General features: G+C 38.1%; 1 protein-coding gene across 1 annotated transcript in view; it reads right to left on the bottom strand.

Annotated features, from left to right (window-relative positions):
• Window positions 1–24,295, bottom strand: part of LOC124167376 (hemocyte protein-glutamine gamma-glutamyltransferase-like) — a 32,661-nt gene extending 8,366 nt beyond the window's left edge. Inside the window, exons 1-10 of the mRNA XM_046545396.1 lie at window positions 24,195–24,295; window positions 14,764–14,813; window positions 13,611–13,805; window positions 10,773–10,909; window positions 8,963–9,098; window positions 7,811–8,037; window positions 6,133–6,307; window positions 4,523–4,780; window positions 2,580–2,748; window positions 1,355–1,452 (exon numbers count right to left, since the gene is read on the bottom strand). Of these exons, the coding sequence (XP_046401352.1) occupies window positions 1,355–1,452; window positions 2,580–2,748; window positions 4,523–4,780; window positions 6,133–6,307; window positions 7,811–8,037; window positions 8,963–9,098; window positions 10,773–10,909; window positions 13,611–13,805; window positions 14,764–14,779 (1,411 nt within the window). The 5' untranslated portion in view covers window positions 14,780–14,813; window positions 24,195–24,295. The remainder of the gene's footprint in view (window positions 1–1,354; window positions 1,453–2,579; window positions 2,749–4,522; window positions 4,781–6,132; window positions 6,308–7,810; window positions 8,038–8,962; window positions 9,099–10,772; window positions 10,910–13,610; window positions 13,806–14,763; window positions 14,814–24,194) is intronic.
• Between the last annotated feature and the right edge of the window lie 211 nt (window positions 24,296–24,506).

The raw sequence follows: 24,506 nt of genomic DNA, 5'->3' as shown, positions 1-24,506 counted from the left end.
ATTCATGCCCCTGAAGAATAGTGCGGGGATATATTATGAAAATTAACGAAAAAATACGTTATAGACCTGTGAGAGCAATTGATGAAATTGACAATTTTAACTTTCTAAGCTAATATTTTGTAATACGACAGCAATAGGGTGGTTTCCTATTATTTTTTTATTGCCTAAATCGAAAGATTATTACTCCTGGAGTACGTATTTCACGCTTTTAGATTTTTAAATGACGATATCTATTTTTCGCCATCAAATGAAAAGTGAAAAATTTCAAGCGCGCGAAAACGCGACGCGTAAGTAGGAATGAAGGGAAAAAGTCCGTACGACGCATTTCTGGTTCCCCCTCCCGCCTGGTAGGTGACCTTGATCGAGGCTCTGAGCGCTGATAGGACGCAGGATGCTAACGGGTAGCTGAGTACCTTCCTGTCTGGTAGCGCATGGCTTAAAAAAGGTTTATTAATACCTTATCAAGCGAAGAAAACTTTCCGACCTTAGCCAGTTTTAATAGGTGATTATTAAGACATGTTTCCCTGAGCTCTGTGACTCATGCATGCATTGGTAGCCTCTGACGATGCATAACTCCTATCCTCTCGTGTAGAAACTAGGTCCCTGTGACGTCACGTGGAGTGGAATCGCATGGGCGCCAATCTGGCCTTTTTCAAATGAGGATAAAATTTGACCCTTGCCATTCGTCTAAACCGGTATTTCAAAAACCAAATAATTTGTGTATTATGAATACACTAATGGTGGGTAACGAATCGCCATCAATGCCTTTTGTTTTCTTTGATGAAGGAAACTACCCTATTTAAAAGAAAGCACCAAAATTTCCCGTTCAGAAGGGCGAAGGGAAAACAGTTGATTTTCAAATGTTTATAATATGGGCAATCATTATAATAACAAAAATGTGTGTGTTTGAAATAATTTATTAGTATTTGCACAAGATATGAAGAAATGAGTTTTTTTCTGTATGACTTCGCAGATTATTTTACGACCTTAGGATAAAATGAGGGCCCCAGAAGAAATACCCACCAAGCGTATGCAACGATATGCCTTAAAAATATCTGTTTTTAGTAGTTTGATCAGTGAATTGAAATTCATTGAAATACATTTGAAGCGTCCTTTGGGGAGTCGAATAGCTATCAGCATGAGCGTTTACACAAAGCAGTTAAGGTATTTGTTGCTCACAGAAACCCAAAAATGTTCATTACAATTTTTGCCAATGATAAAATTATAAAAATGTGAGTAATAAATGCTTATTTTTCAGGCGAAGAAATGTTATGAAAATCAGATATTTCGATTACCCATTAAAATTATTGTCTCGGAATTCTATCTGCTTATCGTCATTTGGTTGGATTCTTACCTTCTTTAGCTTTGTATTGGTCCGTTACATCTTCTTTATCCATATCTCCGTTTGGGTCAAATATCCATGGCGCCTTAGTTAATACTACTCGGCCAATGCTGAAAAGACATTGATTTATTTTGGGTTAGACAAAATTATGCGCTTCGAGGTAGGAATACATTATTATTGGAAACGATAAGCGTATTTTTCTCTCTTTAATATTTCTTTATCCATTTTAATTTGCAACGCAGTCAGGAAAACAGTTAAAATTAACGCGCCGGTAAGTACGCAGTAAGAAACTAGTGATGCATGGCACGTGAAAAAGATTTTCCATAGAATTTTATTATTTAACAGAACGTACGAATACTGTGGAGCCAGGTCCCATTCGGTAGTCAACTCGCGTGTAGTATGCTTTTTGCATTTAAATTCTTTGTGAACATAAATGGGCCAGGTTACTGCCTCACAAAGTATTTTCTTTTGGAAAAAACATAAGAGAATTCAGTTTTTCCATGGTTTAACTATTATACTATTAAAACAAAGAATAAGCAGAGTCTACTTTCTACAGAAAGATGTAGTGCTTAGAGAAAACTTTAGAAATACCAAATACGAGAATTCGGGAAGGAAATTCGTCTGTATTACGGGACTATGAGACAATGGTTATTCTCAGACACATTTTTGTCCATGAATGATTGGCCATTTTGTCTGAACGACAGCGATTTGTATCAACTATAGTGAATAGTGTAAGGAAATACATTTTTACATTTAAAATTCTATATGTATCGTTAATAATCTGCGTCCTCCTCATCTTAGCTTTGCTTTTTATGTTGAGGAATGTCACCTATCTTGGTTTTATTTCGTCACGGTAAGTCGAAAGAGCTGCAGTGAAGTGAGTTTTTAACAGCATAATCACATTGAGATCTCCTTTTGAGAACAGAGGAGAATACAATAACGAAAAAAATATTGAAATAGTTGTATTAGAGCGCAGCACAATGTCGCTCGATAATTATATGTTTAGAACTGTGGATAAATTTGTATAGTCTGCGGAAATAAGTAGTTTCTGCCAAGCAAGGGATGAATTTTACGTGAGATAATCCTTTATATGAGGGTTGGGAGGAAAATTTTAAGTGGACAAAATTTGAAGTCTCAACTTTGTTTATCCCTGAAGCTGGTGTTGCTGTGTTATATTAAATGTAAACGCCGTCGCGATTTTGTGTGCGATTTTATTATGTATCACATTTCGACTTACTGGTATTTATGACAATCTATTTTCTCGTATCCAAGCTCCACGGCTGGGTTCTCCTTCCAGCGAATCAAATCTGCGTTGACCTCAGCGAGGACAAAGGGTACGTCGTAGTTGTAGCTCACTGCTCCAGCTTTGACTGCCTCAAGTGATGCTGGACCACACTGGTAGAATCCTGTTTTTAAAAGAGAAAACGAGAGATACCTATTTTTGAATCAATGGAAATTTAATCGGTGGGTCATCAAAATTCAGATTTTTTTGTCAGCCACGCCACATTCCAAGGATCTAATCAATTTTTTTCTGGGGGATTCATATGAATAGAGTTTACTTATGAGTAGAGTTCATACGTGGTAGATCCAGATGGAGTCTTCGATCTCCTCCATTTTTACGTTGTAATACTTGTCCACGGTGAGGGTGGTGTTGGCGTCGTGGGCCGACACGAGGTTTGAAGGTATGGGCAATTAGTGAAGATTTTTCTGGCAGTGATGTTATTAGAAAGAAGACGGAAGAGGCTTTAAATAATTCTATTCAAAGCCTGCACGCCACGCAGGATTTGTGAAGGATTTTCTTATACCGAAGGCCCTCAGGATGTCCTCGACGAAGAAGAGACTGGTGTTGGCGTTTTTAGAGACGTGTCCAGGGAGTCAGAGTTGTTGCAAATTCTACGGCCTCGTATAGAAGGAGAGCAAAGGAAGGAGGGCTTGTTTTGTGTGGGAAGGCTGACAGCTAGTGCAGTGCAGGTATTGCTGTTTGTTGGTGGTGTCGCTATTTCTTATTCGGTATGGGAAAGGGAAAGAAAGAAATTTGATGAAGGAAAGAAGAATCAGAAAAAAAGTAAAGAAGGATTGCCGTTTATTGATATTTTTATTGGTATGGGGAAAGCGTGGGTGGGGACAGGAAGCGAGGCAGATGGGGAGGAAGGATAGCACGAGGCGCGATGGTTATTCATCCGGAGGTTAAGTGAAGCGGTGGTGAGACCGATGTAGAAAGCGGGCCAAGTATTGCATAGAAGGATTCTAATCTCTATGACACTCTCCTCTTTCCCCTCCCTCTTCCCAGCACTCCCCTCTCTCTCCCTCCCACTTTCTTATCCCAATCTCCTCAGCCTCGGGTCATCCTTTCAGTCCTCACTTGTCTCCTCGAAGAAGACAGAGAAACGGCCGAAAATTTGAATCTACACGTGGGAGTGTTTATTTCATCTATGCCTTCAATTTTGTGGGATCTCTTGCATTTATATATATTTATTGCCTTTGGTGCCCTTCCAAATTTATATAACAACGTCAATGTCGTTTATAAGTCGTCATTTATAAGGGGGATCGATCCCCCTGGGCCACCTTCCTGATATTGGCCCCTGACAATACCACCATCTGAGGCAACACTGAGCGATCGTTGAGATAAATGTGTATGTAAATATGTGTGTGTATATAAACCACCGCTTAGAGTCGCCTCTGATGGTAATCTTGTCAGAGGCGCGTGTGAAGGTGAGTGAAGAAAAATATCGAACTTTCCTTTCTGCAGCTTAACATTTAATCGTCGACTAATTTCGATACAATGTATTATTTTCAAGGATAGATAGTAGTCTTGAAAATGATTCTGTATCGAAACTAGTTGACGATTAAATATTAAGCGGGGAAAAACAAAATTTGTTATTTTTCCGCACTTAAAATGGAGTTCTACAAGGTTAAGCCCTCACCAATTAAGTGCCTAAAAAGGTGTATACGATCGATCACCCCTTCTGAATGAAGACACCTCTTCAGAACGAAACGTCACTGTCGTTTTCTCCTCTGTAACAGCAAGCAACTTCAGGTGGGATCTTATCACTTTGACTTTTAAACGCATCCCGTCGGAGAGGAGGAAAGGTTCGTCGGCCATGAGCGCCGACGCACGTATCGGAATCTGAAAAAAGAGGACAGCAACCGATACGTGAGCCCGTTTCTCTCATAACCCACCGTCGCTGGTTTCCTGTGGGGTGGCATCGATGGCCTGCCAGCCTCCGTATCCCTTGGGCAGATCGGGCCTTGCCATCCAGACGTCGTTCCACACGTGGTAGTTCCAGATGGAGTCCTCCCCCATCGGATTGTGCGGGTCGTCCTCGATCTCCTCCATCTTCGCGTTGTAGTACTTGTCCACGGTGAGGGAGGCGTTGGCGTCGTGCGCCGACACCAGGTTTGACACCACCCGAGACGGTATTCCCAGGGCCCGACAAACTGAAAACGCACATCAACAATATTCAGCATTCTCGAAATAGTTCGCAAAACCAATGTTATTTTGACCGAAAATCGAATTTAAAGGTATAACGAAAGGCAGGCCTGTATGTCAATCGGTAATCAACCAGTAATCATGACGATCGAAATGGTTTTATCGCATTGAACTAATTATCACATTTTATTTCATTAACGTTGGGGGAAAGTACACACGATTGAAATGATGCGCTTAATTTTATGTGAAGGGTCCTATGATGTTGGTGTTTTTACTTTTAAAAGTTGACAGTAATCTTATTACGAAAAGGACTCCTTGATGGTCGAGGTAAGGAAGATCATTAAATCAATCTGTAATCATTCATTAACTGTAATTATATTTATCAGGGATTCCCATAAAATGTACACTGCATTTAATTTCACATGTAATGGGAATAGCTACCGAATTTCTGCTGTGTATTTGAAGTGATTGATCGTTACTTACAAGTTAGTTAACCTTGTAACTTTTAAATATAGAATTTCATAGCCTGGTAACGAAAAAGTGCTTTTTCCCATGATGCCATTATTAATCGTTGATTTGACTATGGGTGCTTTCCATTCATCGAAACACGTCGACTTGTGTCGCGGCTTTCGTCTTCCATTTTATGTGTGTTGCCGACTGTTGTGACACAAGTCAACAAGCGATTACGCGCCGGAATTTGAGAATTATTACGAGTTTCTGTGAGTCGGCAATAGTCGACTCGTGAGTCGCACCCTATATAGTTAGCCTTCCTCGACCATTCTTGGATAACATGAGTCACTGCATAAGTGACTTCACCACCGAAGTAGTTTTTATGAAGCCTACATTAAACCAAACTTCAGTATTTCATTTTCGCATCTCAAATGAAAATTTAGATATTTAGGTCCTCTAAATGATGGGAAAGTTATAAGAAAATGAAAATATTCTAATTTGGTATTGCCTTGACGATACGTCACACAATGCAAAAGCGTGGTCGGCAAAGGAAAATAACATGAATTTTTGAAATTTTACCCTGAATATCTGAATTTTATCAAAGTGAGAAGAATATAGTGATGTCTATCGATTGTCCCAAAAATAACGAAGTTCTCAATTGATTTCATAATTTTAACGCCACGTGATTTGTAGGATATTACAATTCTTGGCCTGGGTCATAAATGCCAAATATGCGTACTTACGTTGTAGTGAATTAAGTTTTAGCAGTCCCCTATAAAAATTTCCTTCCTAATAAATAGTGACCAAATATCGCGATGTATTTAGGTTGACAAAGTGGTTTGGATTTCATCACATGAATATTATGTCGTATATCTCCCCATTCAAAATTGAGTGTTTTATGACCTCTAACCTGTGGTCACTACGCCGGAGAACACCCAGCACTGGCCGTATTGCACTTCCTTTTTGGTGCGCAAATACTCTTCGAGGATGGGCACTGATCCAGTCCATGCAGAGGGAGCCGTGCCATCGGCATAGTCTCCGTCCCATCGGCCCATCAACACGCCCAAATCGTCGTTCGAATTCACCTGCGAAAAACACATAGTAGTAGAGTGACATCATCGAATGATTAAGGCGTTGGAGATTTTGGTCTGAGTCTTTTCAAAGCCAATTTGTATTGGCCTCGCTCCTAACCTCCCTATGTGCAGGAACTGGGGAAAAGCTTTCGTGTATGAGTTAACGCGACATCAAATCACTCCCTCAGTGATTTAACCAGGAGGTTGGTATGGTTAGGTGAGAGTAAAACTCACCCCGAATAAAGCCACAGGCGTTAAATCGGATAAATCAAGTGAAGCTCGTACGTAATTGAAAAAAAAACATCCACTGTCAAGCTGCCGGATTTTATCTCATTCATTTTACACTTCGCCTAAAGTCTTTGTATCTGAAATGTTATTATTATCACAGGTCGAAAAGAATACTGTTGTAATTATTTATTCGTGTTTGTAAGAATTTATAGTACGATAACAGTATAATATACGATAATAGTATTACAGAGAAATATTGAGTGGTGAAATATTTTATTAACCTTAAAAATGGTAAAAGTTGTTGTGAGGAAAATGGTGACTTTGGTCTGAATTAATGAAGATAACGACGGCCCCGAGTTGACGCACCTTCCCTATTTCAGTGGCCCAAATCAGTTTGTGGTTCTTGGTTAGCATTCTTGTTAAACGAGTAGTGTGCAATATTTTGAGTCCAAGGATGTGGTGAAAACAGCGGTCGACTCACGGCGCCCAACCAGTGGGAATGTATCGCAAGACTTCCTCGAGCCACGAGGAGTCGCTCATGCTTCATGCTTTGCTGGAGAATTTTGGCCGAAAGTGTTGTTTCACAAATATATGCGAAAGGGCAAACTTGTACTCAAATATATTCCCCTTCTCTAATATCCTTTGTCTCCAGAGAAAGGATCAATATCAGCCTCAGGCATTCAGTCCCTATGTATAAAGCATTAGGCTCTATTAAGGTATTTTTGAACTTGAGAGACCAGAAAAGAACGTCTTATTTATATTCACAGTTTACTTTTGTTGTACATGGTTTTTACCTCAAGATAAATTTATCAAGCATTGATACCTAAGAGACTTTATTAATGTCAAATCATTCGCAAGCACGATATAGAGCTATTCATATTCGAAGAGTTGATTTGATTTTCGTGTTTAATGGCCATTTTACGTAGGTGTGAAAAGATTAGCTGATAGGAGAACTGAGTGGAGAGCTGCGTCAAACCAATCCTAGGATTGTTGACCAGTGATGATGATGATGGCAATTTTACAATGCATAACAGGCATATAAGATTGAAAACATGTTTACTACACGTGAAATACATTTAGACATGTGTTATATCTACGATCAATCGTGCTAAAACTTTTTACAATTTTTAAGACGCATTGTCAGGAAGTTAATGGTTTGAAGACAAGGAAAGGAATTCAAAAATTGTAGGCTTATTATTAAAATTTTATTCCATTTTCGCAGTGGAGCTGGTTTATGAATGTCGATGGACTTGTGTTTAATTATTAAATATTGCGAAATAAACTCACAATTTTCGAGATGGCCCGAACCATTTTGATGGGGTTGCCCCTGTTGGCCGGAGACATGTTCGTCCTCTCAAGCATCAGCATGCAGGCGGGAAGGACGCAGTCGTCGAATTGGCCGAACACCCAGTGCCTGCCCCTGGCAGACCCATAAGGGCCCACCCAGATCTTGCCGATGTCGTTGAGCACATACTCGTGGAGTTTTCTCTCCTCACACATGTACACCAAATCACCTGCAAGGGATGAGAAAGTGTTGGAGAGAGTGATTTTGGGAAAGGGAGGTGGTTTTCTGCAGAGAAAGATGCGAATATAGGTAGCTGACTGCGGCCGCAAAACATCGTCAAAAATTCAAAGTTTTGTGCATTTTAAAAACAAAAATACTTTGTTATATTCCACGCTTAATTTCGAATGGTACGACCCGGGTTTCTGCGTATCATGCTATCACCAGGTTACAGAAACCCAGGTCTTATCATTTGAAATAAAGTGTGGAATATAACATAGTATTTTTTTTAACATGAAACAGTTCCACAAAGTAACGCTGGAAACCGTGTCTTACATTTTTTGTGCATTTTTTTAGAATAATTTTCTCAGTGAGACAATTCTGAAAATAAATTTGAAACCGAAAAGATGGAAATTCTAGCTAAAAAAAACAGCTTCTAAATCGCCAATGCTGCTATTTTATGTGTGTTCCATATTAGAGAAAATTTCAATTAGTATTTTAATTACATTTAATAAGCTAAAAATTGAAGATATTTGTTCAGGTAACTTACAAACTTAGAAAGTTATTAGAAACCGCTACATAACTGTGCCTCATGACGCAGTATTTGTACTCGACGATTTTTTCCCGTATTAATCAAAGGCTTTCAATGGAGTCCTCGTTAACGTCAGCCCTATTTTTTTTTCATTATGAAATTTCGAGTTACGTATTTGAAAACAAACGCATCACTATTATTTGAACTTGATGCAATATCAGAACAGTTTTTAGAATGCTAAATATCATAAAATTGATGGTAATGCATTCATATTTGAAGTAATCAATTTTTTGGAACGCACTCGAATTTTTTTCGTTGGGTATGCGTGGGGGAAATCGTAACTTGAATGCGCTCACGAATTTTAGCATGTGCACATGGCTATATTATACCCGTGTCATATGGTTACCTTTAGCCCATGGATTGAACAGCAGGTAGATCTTTTCAGGGTGCTTGAACAGTCTAGTGCGTCCGTAGCCCTCTTTGACCTTGGTCTCCACCTGGAAACTCCATTGACCCACTGGTGCATCACATGGGCTTCGGATCTGTAAGTTTAAAATCAGTGTTGCGTCATCCTTATCCATGGTCACGGCTGTGATAATTTACTTTCTCTACACTGACACTTTTTTGTCTTTGTTATGTGTTCATCAACGTATAAATCTAAGAATGATGTACGAAATTTTCGGTCAACGCTTTGATATATTTTTTCCATTTTCTTCACGGCTAAGACTGGTATGATCACATTAAATTGATGCATGAAGGCATGAATGTTATTAAAATGTTTATTTGCAGCAATTATATGGCATTATAACTATTTGACTGAAAACTGTTAACCGAAAATTTTGCACATCATTCTTAGACCTATACTCCGAGACGCTATTAAAAATTATATTTATCAAATTTATTTGTTGAAAGTGATTGTCAATGTAATGTTTTAATTCAAATGTGTATCACATTGATAAGTGGAATAAGGCGAGATTCGTTAATAACGGACCATCCGAAATTACTAGTTTTATTTAAATGGCTACGAATTTATATCCGTGTTATGAGAACTGTCAAAATGTCCATACTAATACATATACGCAAATAGTCTATCGATGTTGATGAACCCCATTGTTTCCTCTCTCAGCTGAATTCAAACCTTTATCAATGTTTTCATGCATTGCTTTTTCTTTCCAGCACTAAGAAAAACATTTACTTGTGTTAATCGCAAAAATTACCGGAGATGTGATAAAATTCATCCTATATCGCTTTTGTTCCAAGGTTCACGGGCGTAGAAAAAAATATAGCAGAGTTTGAGGGTTTTTGAGAAGCACTGCTGCAAAAATAACACCTTAGAATCCTGTAGAAATATCAGGGGAGATGAGATGGCCGTCTTACTGAGAGTGGCTGGTGAAGATGGCCATTTGTATGACGTCGTCATAGGGAGAAGATTTTGACCAATCCACTTCACACTACCACTACCCCATTCGGGGTACTTTGGTGGATGTTATGAAGAGAGGATGAAAAATGGATTGGAACGATCTAGTCGTGGGGAGTCGAGTGAGGAAAAGAACGATGAAGTGTCGGGTGTGGTGGGGGAGGAGAGGAAACTTCTGAAAATAAGAATAAGGATAATGGGGGGACAGGATACGGAGCTATCAGACACTAACAAGTGGGTAAGGATGGAGGTAGGTAAGCGAGGAAGAGGTGGAAGGAACAGTGTTAGTGGATGTAATGCTAATTATTTGGCCTTATTGTGAATTGGACGGGGAAGTTATAAGTGGGAGGGGGCTGGCCAGGGTGAATAGCTGAATTTAACTCGTAAACGCACCTTAAGAAGACGCATTACACATCTGCGGTTGAATTTTTCGTTGTCGTTTTACTTTTTTTATACTCTCGCAATAATCATGGAATATTCAAGGTATATGTACTTAGCATCGTAAAAATATACATTTATCTCAAATATTTATATTTTATATTAGTATTTTCTTAGTTGTAAGTTTTTTCGTTTGTGACCCAGGCAAACACCGACATAGACATTTTATATATATCCGAAAATTCCTATTGTAGCGTAAGTTATAAACCAGTTGCACGCCACGAAAATAGTCAAACTATTACCGGCTGTGCCGTAGAATACCTTTCCAAACAAATATCTTTTCCAAAGTCTTAATTTTTAATTTGAGTGACGTTGAAACCGCTATGGTGTGAGCATTTTGTCAAATGCCTCATGGACGTACCTCGACAGAGACGAAGTCGCCTTCGTCCTCCTTGAGCCTCGCTTCCCACTTCTCTGCCTTCTCGTCGGGGAAGCTCGCCAGGGTCGGATTGACGTCTGCCACGCCCTGGGTACCTTTCACTGTGTGCGGGTTGGGCCCTGGAATTCGTTGAGAAAATACACAAATCACGTGTTGAGTCTCAGCGGCCGCGCTCCCTACTCTACTCGTCAGCTGGTTATTGGTGAAGAATCGTTCCGAAGGAAGGGATGGCTAACATGTGGATGCCTCAGATCTAAATTCAAGATGGCCGTATGCGAAATGTTATTGAAAAATGTAAACAAAGGCAGAATTTTAAAATCCAGGTGTATAGCAAGTTATGTATCGATTGAAACCGATATTATTCCAATATTTGGTGAACAATTATGATTTAGAAATGATTTTCCGTTCAGAACCTCGTGGAAAACATTTTTGATGACCTTCCTTACGTTGGTATTTGCTGCCCGTTCACATTATTTCCTGGCTAAAATATGTCTCGAAATCGCATTATGGCTTGAATTTGTCGTTATCAACGTATGGCCAAACATTTTTGATGAATATTTCTGTATAAGGAATGTTAATAACTGGAATAGCTTTGACCCAACGTTTTTAATAAACATTTTCCATAACCGGAAACTATCTCGATTTTCATAATTGCAGGGAAAAAATCTCTTTCGGATTATGAAAAGGTAATTTTATCTTGTAATTCTTATCGAAGGATGCATTTTGAAGCACAATTTTGCTCTGGCAATGATTTTTCATTTCAAATCATTTTTTTAAGTTCCAAATACCGCTCTCGAGTCGCCGTTACAATGTACATCCACTTGTTATCGTCCCTTATTCTCTAAAATTCATTCTTTAGTCGATCGTTCGGAAAAATTAATGCAAAAGTGTCCATGGCTTCCGGGTTTCACCGTAGCCTCCGGTTTCCCCGCGTGAGGTTTGTTGGTGACGACAATGGGTGCTTTCCAATCACCTTGCGCAGACTAGCTCACATCGCAACAGATTGAAACACACTAGCGCACACTGAAACAGGCGATTGGAACGCATCTGCGCTGGTGTGTGGACCGACCGGCGGCAAAAGTTGAATGTTCAAATGACCGGTAGCTTTTGAACTGACCTTCGCCACATTATTATTGAAGAAGGATGATAAATGTTCGTATATTTCATTTTGTATTTAGTTAAAGCACTATTAAGTATTAATTGAAAGAAAATAATGGAACTATCGCTACTTATAATAATTACCTCTCCCGAACTGCTACAGTGCCGGCAGTTATACCATGGAAGAAGAACATGGTTATACCAGTTATACTTATAACATTTTAGTTAAATAGCTTACATTCTCCATTTCTAATTTTTTTGATAAGGACAATTACTCTAGAAAATCTACTAGCCTCCTCTTGCTATCGTTCTTTGCTCATGCGTTATATCAATCATTACGTTTGACGAAGATAATATTATATTTCCCAAATTACGACCTTAATTAAACTTATGTAAGACATATATAGATGAAATTATTGTTTATTATTCTCAAATGATCATCATACGTATCTTTGAGATGGTGGAATTCATTCATTCATTTTCCGTCACCAATATATTTTCCCGCCATCACAAGTTTTGTCTGCTAGCGCAGACGAACGACGGTGCAAGGTGTGTTCCCATCTGTTTAGCGCAGATGACGTCACAGCTGCGATTGGAACACGCTCTGAGCTAAACAGTTTAAAACAGATCAGCGCAGATACGCGATTGGAAAGCACCCAATATCACCGGCATTCCAACTGGCGTCGTCAGGTCGAGTGCTGTCGTCACAAACACAATCCTCGCGGTGAAGCGTAGAAGCTATGGAGACATTTGTAAATCAATGGCGCGGAAAACTAATGGCTAGATTTCCTACAAACAGATTATATCTGGTATTTCCATGATTTCAGGAGGAGGATATAGTAAATTGAAATTCAACTCTTGCATACTAGTGTCCAAACGGTGCTAACGCTAGCGTATCATTACAATGGGACTTATTTTGAGCTACCTAGAAGTATGGGGCCGTTGCGGGTAACAAAACAAGCTAGTTGATCTAGGAAGGTGGACAAATCATGAAGTAGAGCAAAGAATGATTTACTCTTTAGAATTTTAGTTAACATCTCTTTGGGATTTAATCTTATCTCCCTTCCCACTTCCTGCAAAAATATTCTTTTGCGTTTGCCGTTTTTCCTTTTATCTTTCCCATTAAATACATGAACATAGTACGTCCGTGCTGTTATTTGTGTATATTGTTGAGAAGATCATCATAAGAAAGGACAATGAAATAACTTCATACTGTCAATAATTATTTAACATTATTATCTGTTATTTTTTTAAAAGATATGTTTAAATGATTAAAGGGTGTGTAGTTTGTATCATATGTTTCCACCACTTAATAAAAATGCAATTTAAGGCAAAGTTTTCATTTTCGTATTTAATAAACCATTCCGCATTTAATAAACCGTTAGAATCAGATGCACGTTTGCAGTCAATCAGCACTTTTTCTGTCTCTTTGTTCACTGAGGAGTTTTTTATTTACATCCCCGTCAGAACTACGATGCAGTCTATTTTATTTAATAAATTATTTTCCTGGGTTGCGCAAGACTAATTCCCCATTTCCGCCAGCATGTACATTTTCTTGCAGTTATTTTGGGTTTAAAGATTGGAGATTAAATGTGGGAATAAAATTCAACTTGAGAATGATGGTACGTACACAAAATAATTCTTTCGAAATAAAACTATTTACATAAGAGTGAGTGTGGAGAGGAATCGTATTTGGATCGTAAATCGGTGTTGGATAGTTACCAAAGTTGAAGACGAGGCGTATGTTGTCCTTGTCCGGTTCGTATTTGCGTCCCACGAAGCGGATCTTGAAGGTGAAGGCTTGGCCTCTGCGCAGGATGGCTTTCGGGGGTTCCAAGTGGACCAGCTCGAAGCGATCCGTGTGGTGGGCCTCCGCGTTCTCCAGCGGGTTGTAGTGGACCCATTCCACCAGCAAGGCTGTCCAGGCGAAGGAAATGACGCCATAGTTAGTATTCACTTCATACCTACCGATTAACAGTCTTAGCGAGAGCTTACGACTTCGAATTCGCTGAATTGTCAAGGTGTAATTGGGTGGATGGGAAAAGAAACAGACATCGAAGTGAGGTGGAACGACCAACGTAGCTGTTGTCTGTATTTCAAAAATAAAGGATCATATTCATATCTCTCTTATACAGCGACCCTGTCATTAGCTCGTATTTACTATGTAAACATTAACGTCTCCGCGCAGGCCCGGAACTAGGGCGGGGGGCAGAGGGGGCATGTGCCCCGGGTGACAGATTTCAGGGGGCGGAATTTTTTAAAAGCTTATAAAAAAGTTATTTAATTTTTCTAGTCGATTTATTACTATATTTATAACTGAATAATTAATTGAAGACTAAATAATGGATTTATAACTGAAAAAGTTATTTTTCTAATTAATTAATTTTAATAATTAATCAAAGAATAATACTAATAAAACTTCTTAGTAGTAAACATACGGCGTGTAATTTTAACTACCGCATCTCAAAAAAATAGCTTACGGATGTGTTATAATTTAGCAGTGGGGGAGAGAGGGAGCGAGGGGGGATCAGGGGAGGGGGGGCCGGCAATCTGATCTTTGGCCCCCCTCACAAAACTCGCATTTCCGGCCCTGCTTCCGCGGCCAACGTGGTTCTCGTCTAGATTGCCATGCTACTGTGCCCGTTTCCCTCGTATTTGCTGCACAAATAGCTGAACTGCAGCTTCTCCTCATCCACTGTGTCTCTTTGGTAACGTATTTTTTGGGTAGAAAAATGCGACATTGTTCTCAAATGCTTCGTAAAAAATATCCAATGATTGTAACAATCTGAGAGCAATAACTCTATAAAAATATGTGCATCATTTCGTTAGAAATACTATTTATACTTGAAAGCAAAATTTTCACCATCTAACTTACCTGATCTTGAGGCCATTTTGTTCCTTTGTTGACTAAGTCACTTCTTCCTCCTGAAATGGATACTTAATTTCAGTGAACAGGGTTGATTTAGTAATGGTAAGAAATCATATATTTCGACATTGAACATCCCCATTCGGAGTTTTATTTGATTTGAAATAACACTTATCTAAGGATGAGTAATCATCTTTTTCTAAGAATATGAGCCAAGGACAAGAATAGTGTGTTGAGGCATTCCAGAAAACTAATTGTTCAGATTTCCAGTGCCTATGTTCAAGCGTTTCATTAAATAATTAAATAATCATTTTTTGTGAGTCACCCACCCTTGATTGGCGTGAGCTGATATTCAATCGTGCCAGGCGAAACATGATGGAACTCCTTCATGTTTATTTATGTATTAGAAAGGAAAGACAATGGCAGGTTCCGCAATTTATTAATTACTGCGATCGGTTTCGATTACATAGTATCATCACCAGGTCTGGCAATCATTCAGGTAAATTGTGGAACCAGCCCTTGTATTTCCTTTCTAATACATCGTGAGTTAATTTGTGTGCAGCATAAAGGGGACGGTGCATTCACTTTGTTTTCCGTATTCCACAATTCAATTTCAAAGATTCAGAATCCCATGGTCATGCCGTGGAGTCTACGGGCGTTTTACAGGGGGCTCCTTGTTATTTCTTACGGATGGAAGGCCAGATGTTTTGCGTCATCATGAAGCTCGTTTTCGGAAAGACACCATTTAAATGCTAAGGAGGGCATTATTGACACCACCTTCCACTACCTGATTTTCGCCGACCCGTATATAACGGAAAATTTGGATTGCTTCATCGATAGTAAAATTTCTTTATTGCCTCTAGTTCTCAACAGTGGACAAAGGCGTTTACAACGTGAAATAAGTTGTTCAACTTTACCGTGTGGTGTGATTCACAGGAGAAGAGGAAATGTAGCCATTTTTTCAATACCCCGTTTACGATGTCACATTTTATCTCGAAGTTCCCCCTCCCCTCCTAACTTTCACTCGATGTCGGCCTTTTCCCCAATACACGACAAATAGTGATGCTCATGGTAATATGCTCATAGTTCAAGACCGTGCCTTGGATTTCGTCGTAAGTAGATCACCTCGTACCCATATAAGCCCATCTGCAAGGCCCCAGTGATCAGGGTCGGGTCTAGCTTACCCCATCCCATTGAAACCCTCCCACCCCGAATTTTACCCCCTCTCCAGTAACCCTCGCCCGAAACTTTTCTCTGGTAACGGCCTTGATACACTGTCCTCTTGACTCACTGTGGCAGAGGAGGTGTCTTTGTTAAGGACCTCGACCTCAGCAGAGAAAATGTGATGTTTTAAAGAGAGAACATTTTGCAATGATGTGAAGGCGGGAAAAAGTCCTTAATTATGTCCAAAACAGTTGCAGTTTTATTATTGAAAAAAGTCTCTCATTAGTCTATCGGAAGTGTTTTTGTGACGATTTAGCTAATAGTTCTTGAAAAAATATTAGATTCGCCTGAATTCGCAGATATGTGAATATTGTCCCAATTGGCGATTGTTCGAAAGATTATATACTGTTGGATGGATGTTTTCTTATTTTTCACTGTGGAATTAGTGCGTCATGGTTTTTTCTAAACGATTTTTGTCAAATTAGGTTGCTTCTTTCACGATAAAAAAAAACTCGTGATTTCCACACCATTTAATTAAACACTTAACGATCGACCAATGGTTTCGACACTTTGTGTCATTTTCAAGGTTCAATTTGATTTTCATTTTCACTTTGAAAATGACACAAAGTGTCGAAACCATTGGTCGGTCGTTTTAAGTGTTAATTTAAATAGTGTGGAAATTACCATTTGTGTTTTAATCATCGATATAGCTACAATATTCCACAAAATTAAGTCTGAAACGATTTTATATGCTTCTTTCACATTTTTTGTGTTTCACTGTCAAATTTTAGGTATTACTAATACGTTTGCTGATACCGATTGTAGAAATTTCAATTTTTAGCTACCATTTACACTAAAAAAACAGCAAATAATGGGAATGTATTCATAAGGAAATAGTGAGACGCATGCGAAAAATTGTCAAAAATTCCCATCTTACGTGGTATAAAGCAAAGTCGCAAGTGCTCTAATGCTGTGATTTACTCCCAGGTCACTTACAATATCTTGCCGTTATAATTAGAATACACAGGAAATCATATTTTTCTTGCGATATATGATGGGTCTTGAAAAAAAAAAAGAATTGATGCGAAATTTTCTGTCAATCCAAAAATCAATGAAACATTCGAGACAAATCAGCCAAAATTTCATATTACCTGCAAACGTAGTTGTGGTAAAAGGAGAGATTACCTACATTCATTACTACTCGCAGGACAACGAAGGAGTGTTCCATTGAAACGTCAGCCTTAAATTTTCTAATTCGGCGAGAAACCCGAGAATTTATTAATATAATTCGCCGTGAAAAGAGGAAATCTTATGAAGGAGAGATTGTATCATCACGATTCTTGGGCCATTTTGTATGGAGTATGGGTTCGGCGGACTAGGTTTGTTTTGAAAATTGGAAATGATCACCACATCAAATAAAAACTTAGGCTTGATGATTTAAGAAATGTCCCAGGAAAGCTTTTTATATCAGAGAAAATCCCAGCATACCGAAGATGGACGAAAAAGTCACACACGCTATCTAAAAAAAGTTGTGAAAAATGTTTTATTTGATGAAATTAGTGAAGATTTATATTGAAAAGGACAGAAATCCCACTTTTCCGCTGAGTCGAGACATATTCAGCGATCTAGTAATGATGTTTATAAACTACGGTCACATTATTTAGTTTTCAGGCTACGTGACCACAGTGGAATGAGTAAGAGAGAAAAGAATCCCGACCCCCTTACAGTTATATCGCCTAATTGTGTACAAAGTCATCATTCTGTCTCGTCTCCTATTTCTGAACTTTAGTCACGAAAAATACTTGTGTCTTTGTTTTTCACATTCTATAGCAATCGATATTCAAATAAAAATTGTTGAGTGAGCCAATTCTCGAATCAGTTCGCGAGAGTTCCTTCTTATATCGGAGAAAATGATTCCGAAGTTCCTTTCTGTCCATCAGCGCCACGATCTGGTCGTGACATCGGCAGGGAAATGCTAAGAGATGGCGTTACGGTAGTTATAAATAAAAAAGATGGCGGCTAAAGGTAGCTCATTATTTTGAGATAGCTTCAGGGATAGTGTTTCATTTACATTATATCATATGAGTTCGCGGTGGTAGGCTGTGGTTTTTTTAAATATATCTTATCTTTTACAGCAAAAGAAAAGAATGTGTCTCATCATGTTATCAATCGTTGTCCAAAAAGTTGTAGCAGCCTGCTCCCATAAAAAATGATGTAAATATATCATCCAGAAGTGAAGTTGCTTAAAATACCCAGAATGAGTTTTTGCATTGGTAATAACGCATTGTAATTTCAAAGTAAAATACCGTTCAAAAACGAGAAAATTTCACGAAGACAACTTCCGCTGAGAACTAAACCTCTATCTAAAAAAAATGGCGGTAGAGCAAGCCAAAATGTTTAATTGCCAATGAAATAATGCATTTGGTTCAATGAAATATTGTTTTGGGAATAGGTTAAACGAGATCGAAAAATCGACCGTTGTCCGCGGGTAAGGGCATCTCAGACTGCGCGCCGTGCGCCAGCCGCTGACCAAGTTCCCGCTTACGAAAGAGATCAAGGGGTGGTGCAAAATTTTTAGATCCGACCATTTACTCCAGATGTTACTAAGAGACCAAGATATTCCAGCATCACGCTTGTTGTTAAGCATTCTAAAAAAATCCTGTTTTACAAACCTGTGTCGCATTGACTGCAGCTAAGTATATTTGATTTTTGGTCCTAAGTCGGGCATTTATTTTTTAAACTAAGGTTTCCCTTTACGGTAAGTTTCTTAATCTTTTTCAAGCTTATGTACAGCTGAGTATGAGATAAAAACAACAATGAATTAAGTACGCCAATTGGCGTCAAGCTGCTTACAGGCATTACGTTTTGTGGATAACTCGAATTACATTTACGTCTTATTAGTCCAGGGAATGAAACACTTTGGCTTGCAATTTTTTCAAACTGGATGGATTTACTTGAAAATTTGACAGAAGGTAGGAAATACACCTAGGATCAAAATTTATGTCATGCCGACGAGCGCGTTTATCCTGGGGGTGGTTTCCACTTCCTCAGGGTGGACATTTTTATTTTTTTGACCATAGCGATCGATGTAAAAACTAATTATAAGCAGAAAATGTTATATGCAATTTTTTTCGTGACATGAATATTTTTCGAGTGATTCGCGATTGTAAGTTACAGTTTTCCGTCGAAAAATTCAACGCTTTTATTTGTTTTTTTTTTCGCAAATAATAAGAAAAATATGCATTTATCAAAAAACTGTAAATTTTCAAATTGTATCTCATAAAACAACAATAAAAATTCTTATTTTATGTTTCCTTGGCTACCAATAGGACTCGATATAGGGCTTGTTAATGGCTGGCTTTTGTTTGTCAAACGATATATTTTAGAGATTCAATGTCAAATAGCGAGAAAACTATGCATTTTCGAGAAAAATTAAAAAACATTAATTTTAATTGGTTCTACAACCTTTCTTTAGAAACATAAAAGAATTCTATAGCATGAAAGGGTCTAGCCGATCAAGATGGTGAAAAGTGTCCCCAGAGGTTTTGAAAAATAAAAAATATGCTCTTGAAGTAGGTACTTCAAAAATTGTTTCCCCAAAGGTTCAGGCCCTAACAATGAAAATTAACCGAAAATAAATTGAAACACGATTTTTCGTTTTTTAACCATAACTCCAGTTTTTATTTTTGACTGGGAGATTAATTAAGAGAAAGACATTAAGTTTTTGATGATGACAGGGAGACTTTTCCTTAATTTGAAAATGTATGCACTCTTACGTTCTACCATCCTGATTTTTTTAAACATTTTTTTACCGAAAACTAAACTTTTGCAAAAGTTTGAAAATTTCAAAATTAAATTAAAATTTTTAGGGAACGATAGACATGCCGAAAAAATTTGTTTTTACCCCTATATCAAAGTATAATCCTAATTTTTTCGGATTTTTAAAATTGGTGGAACACTCAAAAACACGAATAACTGCTGTGCGCCATTTGCATCTACGTATTCCAGGAGGATATATGATTTGATTGTTGAGGGCAACGATTGTTGATCAGTTTGTAATATTATTGATTGAGTTTAAAGATTAACATAAAAATGCCTATCTCACTTAGATGAATCGTAATAAATAACAAGGAAATATGTTTGAAAAACCAATGAAATGTTTTTGGAAATTTTCGAAAACCACAATTCAGAGAATCATAATCCACATTACCGGTATATATTTTTTTGTGCTACACGTTCGGCACTGGCTTATACACTCAAATTTACACCAAAATTATCACAAAATCCAAAAATATGACTATAAACACACAAATGTGTTTACTGTGTGTGCTGCGGAAAGACTGGGCGCCATGCAGTATTTTTTGCATCGTGTTATATGTAATGTATACATAAATGCCCTTTTAGTTATTTACCGTTGCACACCATTAGAATGAACAAACCGCCTGCACCTGAAGAAATTCTCAAAATAATTTGAAATAGGCTGAGGAAAAGTGGGATAATATTGCAATTCTATTTATTCTGGGTGCTCTGTTGAGGATTGTCCAGTATTAGAAGAAGACCAGGTTGACGCTGACGACGACGATAATTATTTATATGATGACGATAAAAATTTATTTTTTACTGTGCCTGTATAAGTTTTATTTTTGCCAATGGATATAAATATTTAGTGCATTTTTGTGTAAATTAACTTTTGTGATAATTTTAGTATTTTCTCTATTTATACCTAATAAAGTAGTTGAATGAGCATTGAAATATGTCATGGGGTGGTTTTTAAGGGTTGAAGAGTAACAAAATAAAATTAGTACATATCTTAAACAACAGCATTTTTAAATTAAAACAGTGACAAATAATTAATTTTTTTAGGGTAAATGATTTTTTTACGTTATCCCCCAATAAGGGTTATTTTTAAGGGTTGTAACATTCTGAAATTATGTTCCAGAGCAAAAAACAATCATTATTCAACTAATTCAAACTGAATTTTACCCGAATAAAACTTTCAAATGTAGTTCTTTAACTTTTGGAATTTAGGGTTAGTTTTCACCCCTAAAAAATAAAAAGCGCCCATCGGCAAAATATAGATTTTGAAGGAAAGGGCAAGATTAGTCTGATCCCAAATTTTTATGCAGATTGATTCAGTTATGAAATATGTCAAGGTTTTGCACTTTTTGAGCTTCATTTCCTGAACTATATCTCTCACCTCTAGTTACTTCATACAATCTTTTCCTTTATTTTCGTCTCCATGAAATCGGGATCGGCCATCTTATTTCGTTTTTTATTGATAAGCTCATTCAGTTTATCGGAATATCAACTCCTATCTAATTTATTTCATAGTCACTTTGTAATGGCAATCTCAAAACCTTGACCCTTTTTGAGGTCATGTTGAGGACCTTTTGGGGCTGATGAGGTTGAAATGGCTCAAGTATTTTTTACCTTTCTTTCTCGATTCACTAGAGAAGCGTTATTTTAATGCCCGCGTAGAATTTCTCAGCTATTAATAGCCCGTGGGTTCGCCCAGTTCTAAAAGCTCAGATGAAGATTTGTTCAAAAAATTTTACAGCTCTTTTTTAGAATACTTATCCCTGAATTATCCTCGAATGTTGAGTATCGGCGAATTCATATATCGTGATGTGTGTGCAATTGATATTTGAATCCTTGTGTTGAATTTATATTGTGAAAGACTAAAGCTTGTCGAGGGGAGCGATGTTTTATCTATTCGTGGGTTCGCATTTCACAATTCTTTGATAAGAATGTTAACTTCCGTTTTATGTTAGGAGATATTTTGGCTGGGAATAATATCATTACAAGTTCTGTAATACAATAATTTCACTTTGCGAGATATTATGTTACGAAGAATCAAGCGTCAGAAGAAGATGATTATATTGATAGACATCTTGGTGTATTTATCTCGACCGATTTTATCTGCTTTTAAGCAATAATTAATTTTTCTGATCGCCTTCAAGCAATTTCTAACCCAATTAGATGATAATTGTGGCAACAATCATTCTTTTTTTCTTTGCATTAACCACTGACTATATGTACCTGCCAAGCCCACGTTAATTGAGATTGACTTTGGGCTTAAATTCTGTGATATCATTAATGCATATTTTTATTGGGCGTTATCGATGTACACAGATGTAACTGTGAAGAACTTATCTCACTCTGTTATGCCGAAGTAAATACGCAGGTTATTGTCGATGGATAGGATACCGTAAGCTTTAAGCGCAAGGGGTTACTTTGGGGTTACTCATCAGGTAAACTTTGTCCCACACTTTTCGAACAGTTTTTCAGCCAACATATTGCCATAGTGAATACTGTTACCATTTGGTGGCAGAACTAAATAGAGATTCCTACAGTTTTCAAGGTTCCAAAGAATGGGAAAAGTATGGAAGACTAATGTGATGGGCAAACTTCCTTCTTGGATTAACAATGATCCTTCAGTAAAAAAAAGAATCATAGCCACGAAATATCACGCGTGGGACAAAGTACCCCAAGTCACTGGCCCAACTTAAAAAACAATCACAAGGGAATTTCTGTATAATTGCTTTAAATCCGAAATTCATGTAACACATTGTCATAACCCCAAGAAGTTATATAGAAAACATTTAATGTAGCATAGGTTCACATTTACTGATTTAAATATTTTTTGTTCGTACAAGTAGTAGGTTAGGCGAAAGTAAATTGTAAACTGGGCGCCACCTTACGGTAAGAGAAACACATCCCTGCGGAAAGTAGGCTACCAGTTCTACCTAAAATTGCTAGTAGCTTCTAATAATTTTTTTTAAAGAGGCGGCAAAAATTTCTTATCATTCATCGTTGAAACCTCCGAGAGCCTGGGACTCTAAAATCCTAATTCCGTGGCAACCTTTTATGAGAAGAACTATCCTTAATTGTGCATAGCCAAATGATATTTTCTGTATTTGTGATCGTTACCTACTTTTTTTCCTCAGTCTGCGTGTCAGAGAAATTAGTCTCGCGTTATTTTTTAGTGAACTACTACTGCTGGAGGCTGAAGGGAGTGGTTTTCTTTACGGTTACGTGTGCCCACCCTATCGATGGCTCGTAATATATAATGTAGATTTCCGAATATGCAAATACGGATGCAGATGTTGAGAAATAAGGTCATAGCAATGCATTATGGTGTATTAATTATACAGTTTTCCACCAGAGAGTATTTCCTCTCATAGGTTTGCCTAAATGAGAGTTATTTCTAAATTTTCACGAACGTCCTATTTATTTTTCAAAAGTTCGGGAAAATGTTTCCACTCCCGCAAAAGTAGGGGAATTTTAAAATCCTAAATCAGTGACAACCCCAGATAACAAGTGGATTAAACTCTCTCGGTATTCCAACCGGGTTAGAAGTAGCGATGCGACATTTTGACTGCTGAATCTACAGTCTGCCTCCAAGAACCCATGAATTTAGGAAATTCTTTCCCCGGGAATGATAGTTGAATAATCTGCGAAACGTTTGTATGGAGCCAACTGCAACTCGATTGGAAGCCAAAGTGAGAGTTGCATCCACTCCGCATTCTCGGGGAATGCAACGAGTCAATAGGTTGGTTTCCTATTATTTTTTTATTGCCTAAATAGAAAGATTATTACTCCTAAGGTACGCATTTTACGCTCATAGATTTTTAAATGACTATATCTATTTTTCGCGATTAAATGAAAAGTGAAAATTTTCAAGCGCGCGAAGACGCGACGGCTAAGTATGAATGCTGGGAAAATCCCGTGTGACGTATTTCTGGTTCCGGCTGCAGCCGTGTGAGATGACCTTGGGGCGAGGCTTTGAGCGCCGCTACAATGCATGCTGCTAGCAGGTAGCGCTTGTCTTAAATAAGGATTATTATTACCCTATCAGACGAAGAAAAATTTGCGACCTAATGCAATTTTAATAGGTGATTATTAAGAAATGTTTCCCTGAGCTCTGTGCCTCACGCATGCATTGGTAATCTCAGACGATGTAAAAATCCTATCTACACGTATAGAAACTAGGTCTCTGTGACGTCACGTGGAGTGGCATCGCATGGGTGCCAATCTGGTCTTTTTCAAATGAGGTTTAAATTGACCATTGCCATCCGTCTAAACTGGTGTTTCTAAAACCAAATAATTTGTATATTATGAATACACTAATGGTGGGTAACGAATCGCAAGCAATGCGTTTCGTTTTCTTTGATGAAGGAAACAACCCTAGTATCTGTTTGAGTAGTGTCTGTAAACAATCCTTTCTACAGTAAATTATAAATAATTAATTTAAGTGTTTTGGGCTGGGTACTTACTCTTTCTCTCTCTCTCCCGCCTTCGTGATGGGCTTCGCCTGGTTTTCGGGGTGCACTACAACTGAAGGAGACTTAGAAGAGAGTGGCTCCCTTGCGGTTGCAACCTCTGCCTTTTTGTAGTCTCAGGAAACTCACCCCCTCTCCCCCCTCCCCACCAACTGCACGCGGAGCCGCCCCACCGCAAGCACAAACGAGCACCGGATACTCTCAACCGCCTCCATTTCGCCTCCTTATTAGTTTCACCGAGAGGAAGGAAGAATTGACGGCATCTCGAAGAATTGGGGCAGGGCGATGGGCCACTTGGCACTTTCC

This window comes from Ischnura elegans, chromosome 10, assembly GCF_921293095.1.
Source record: "Ischnura elegans chromosome 10, ioIscEleg1.1, whole genome shotgun sequence".
NCBI lineage: Eukaryota > Metazoa > Arthropoda > Insecta > Odonata > Coenagrionidae > Ischnura > Ischnura elegans.
This window is presented reverse-complemented; position numbering and strand designations above follow the sequence as displayed.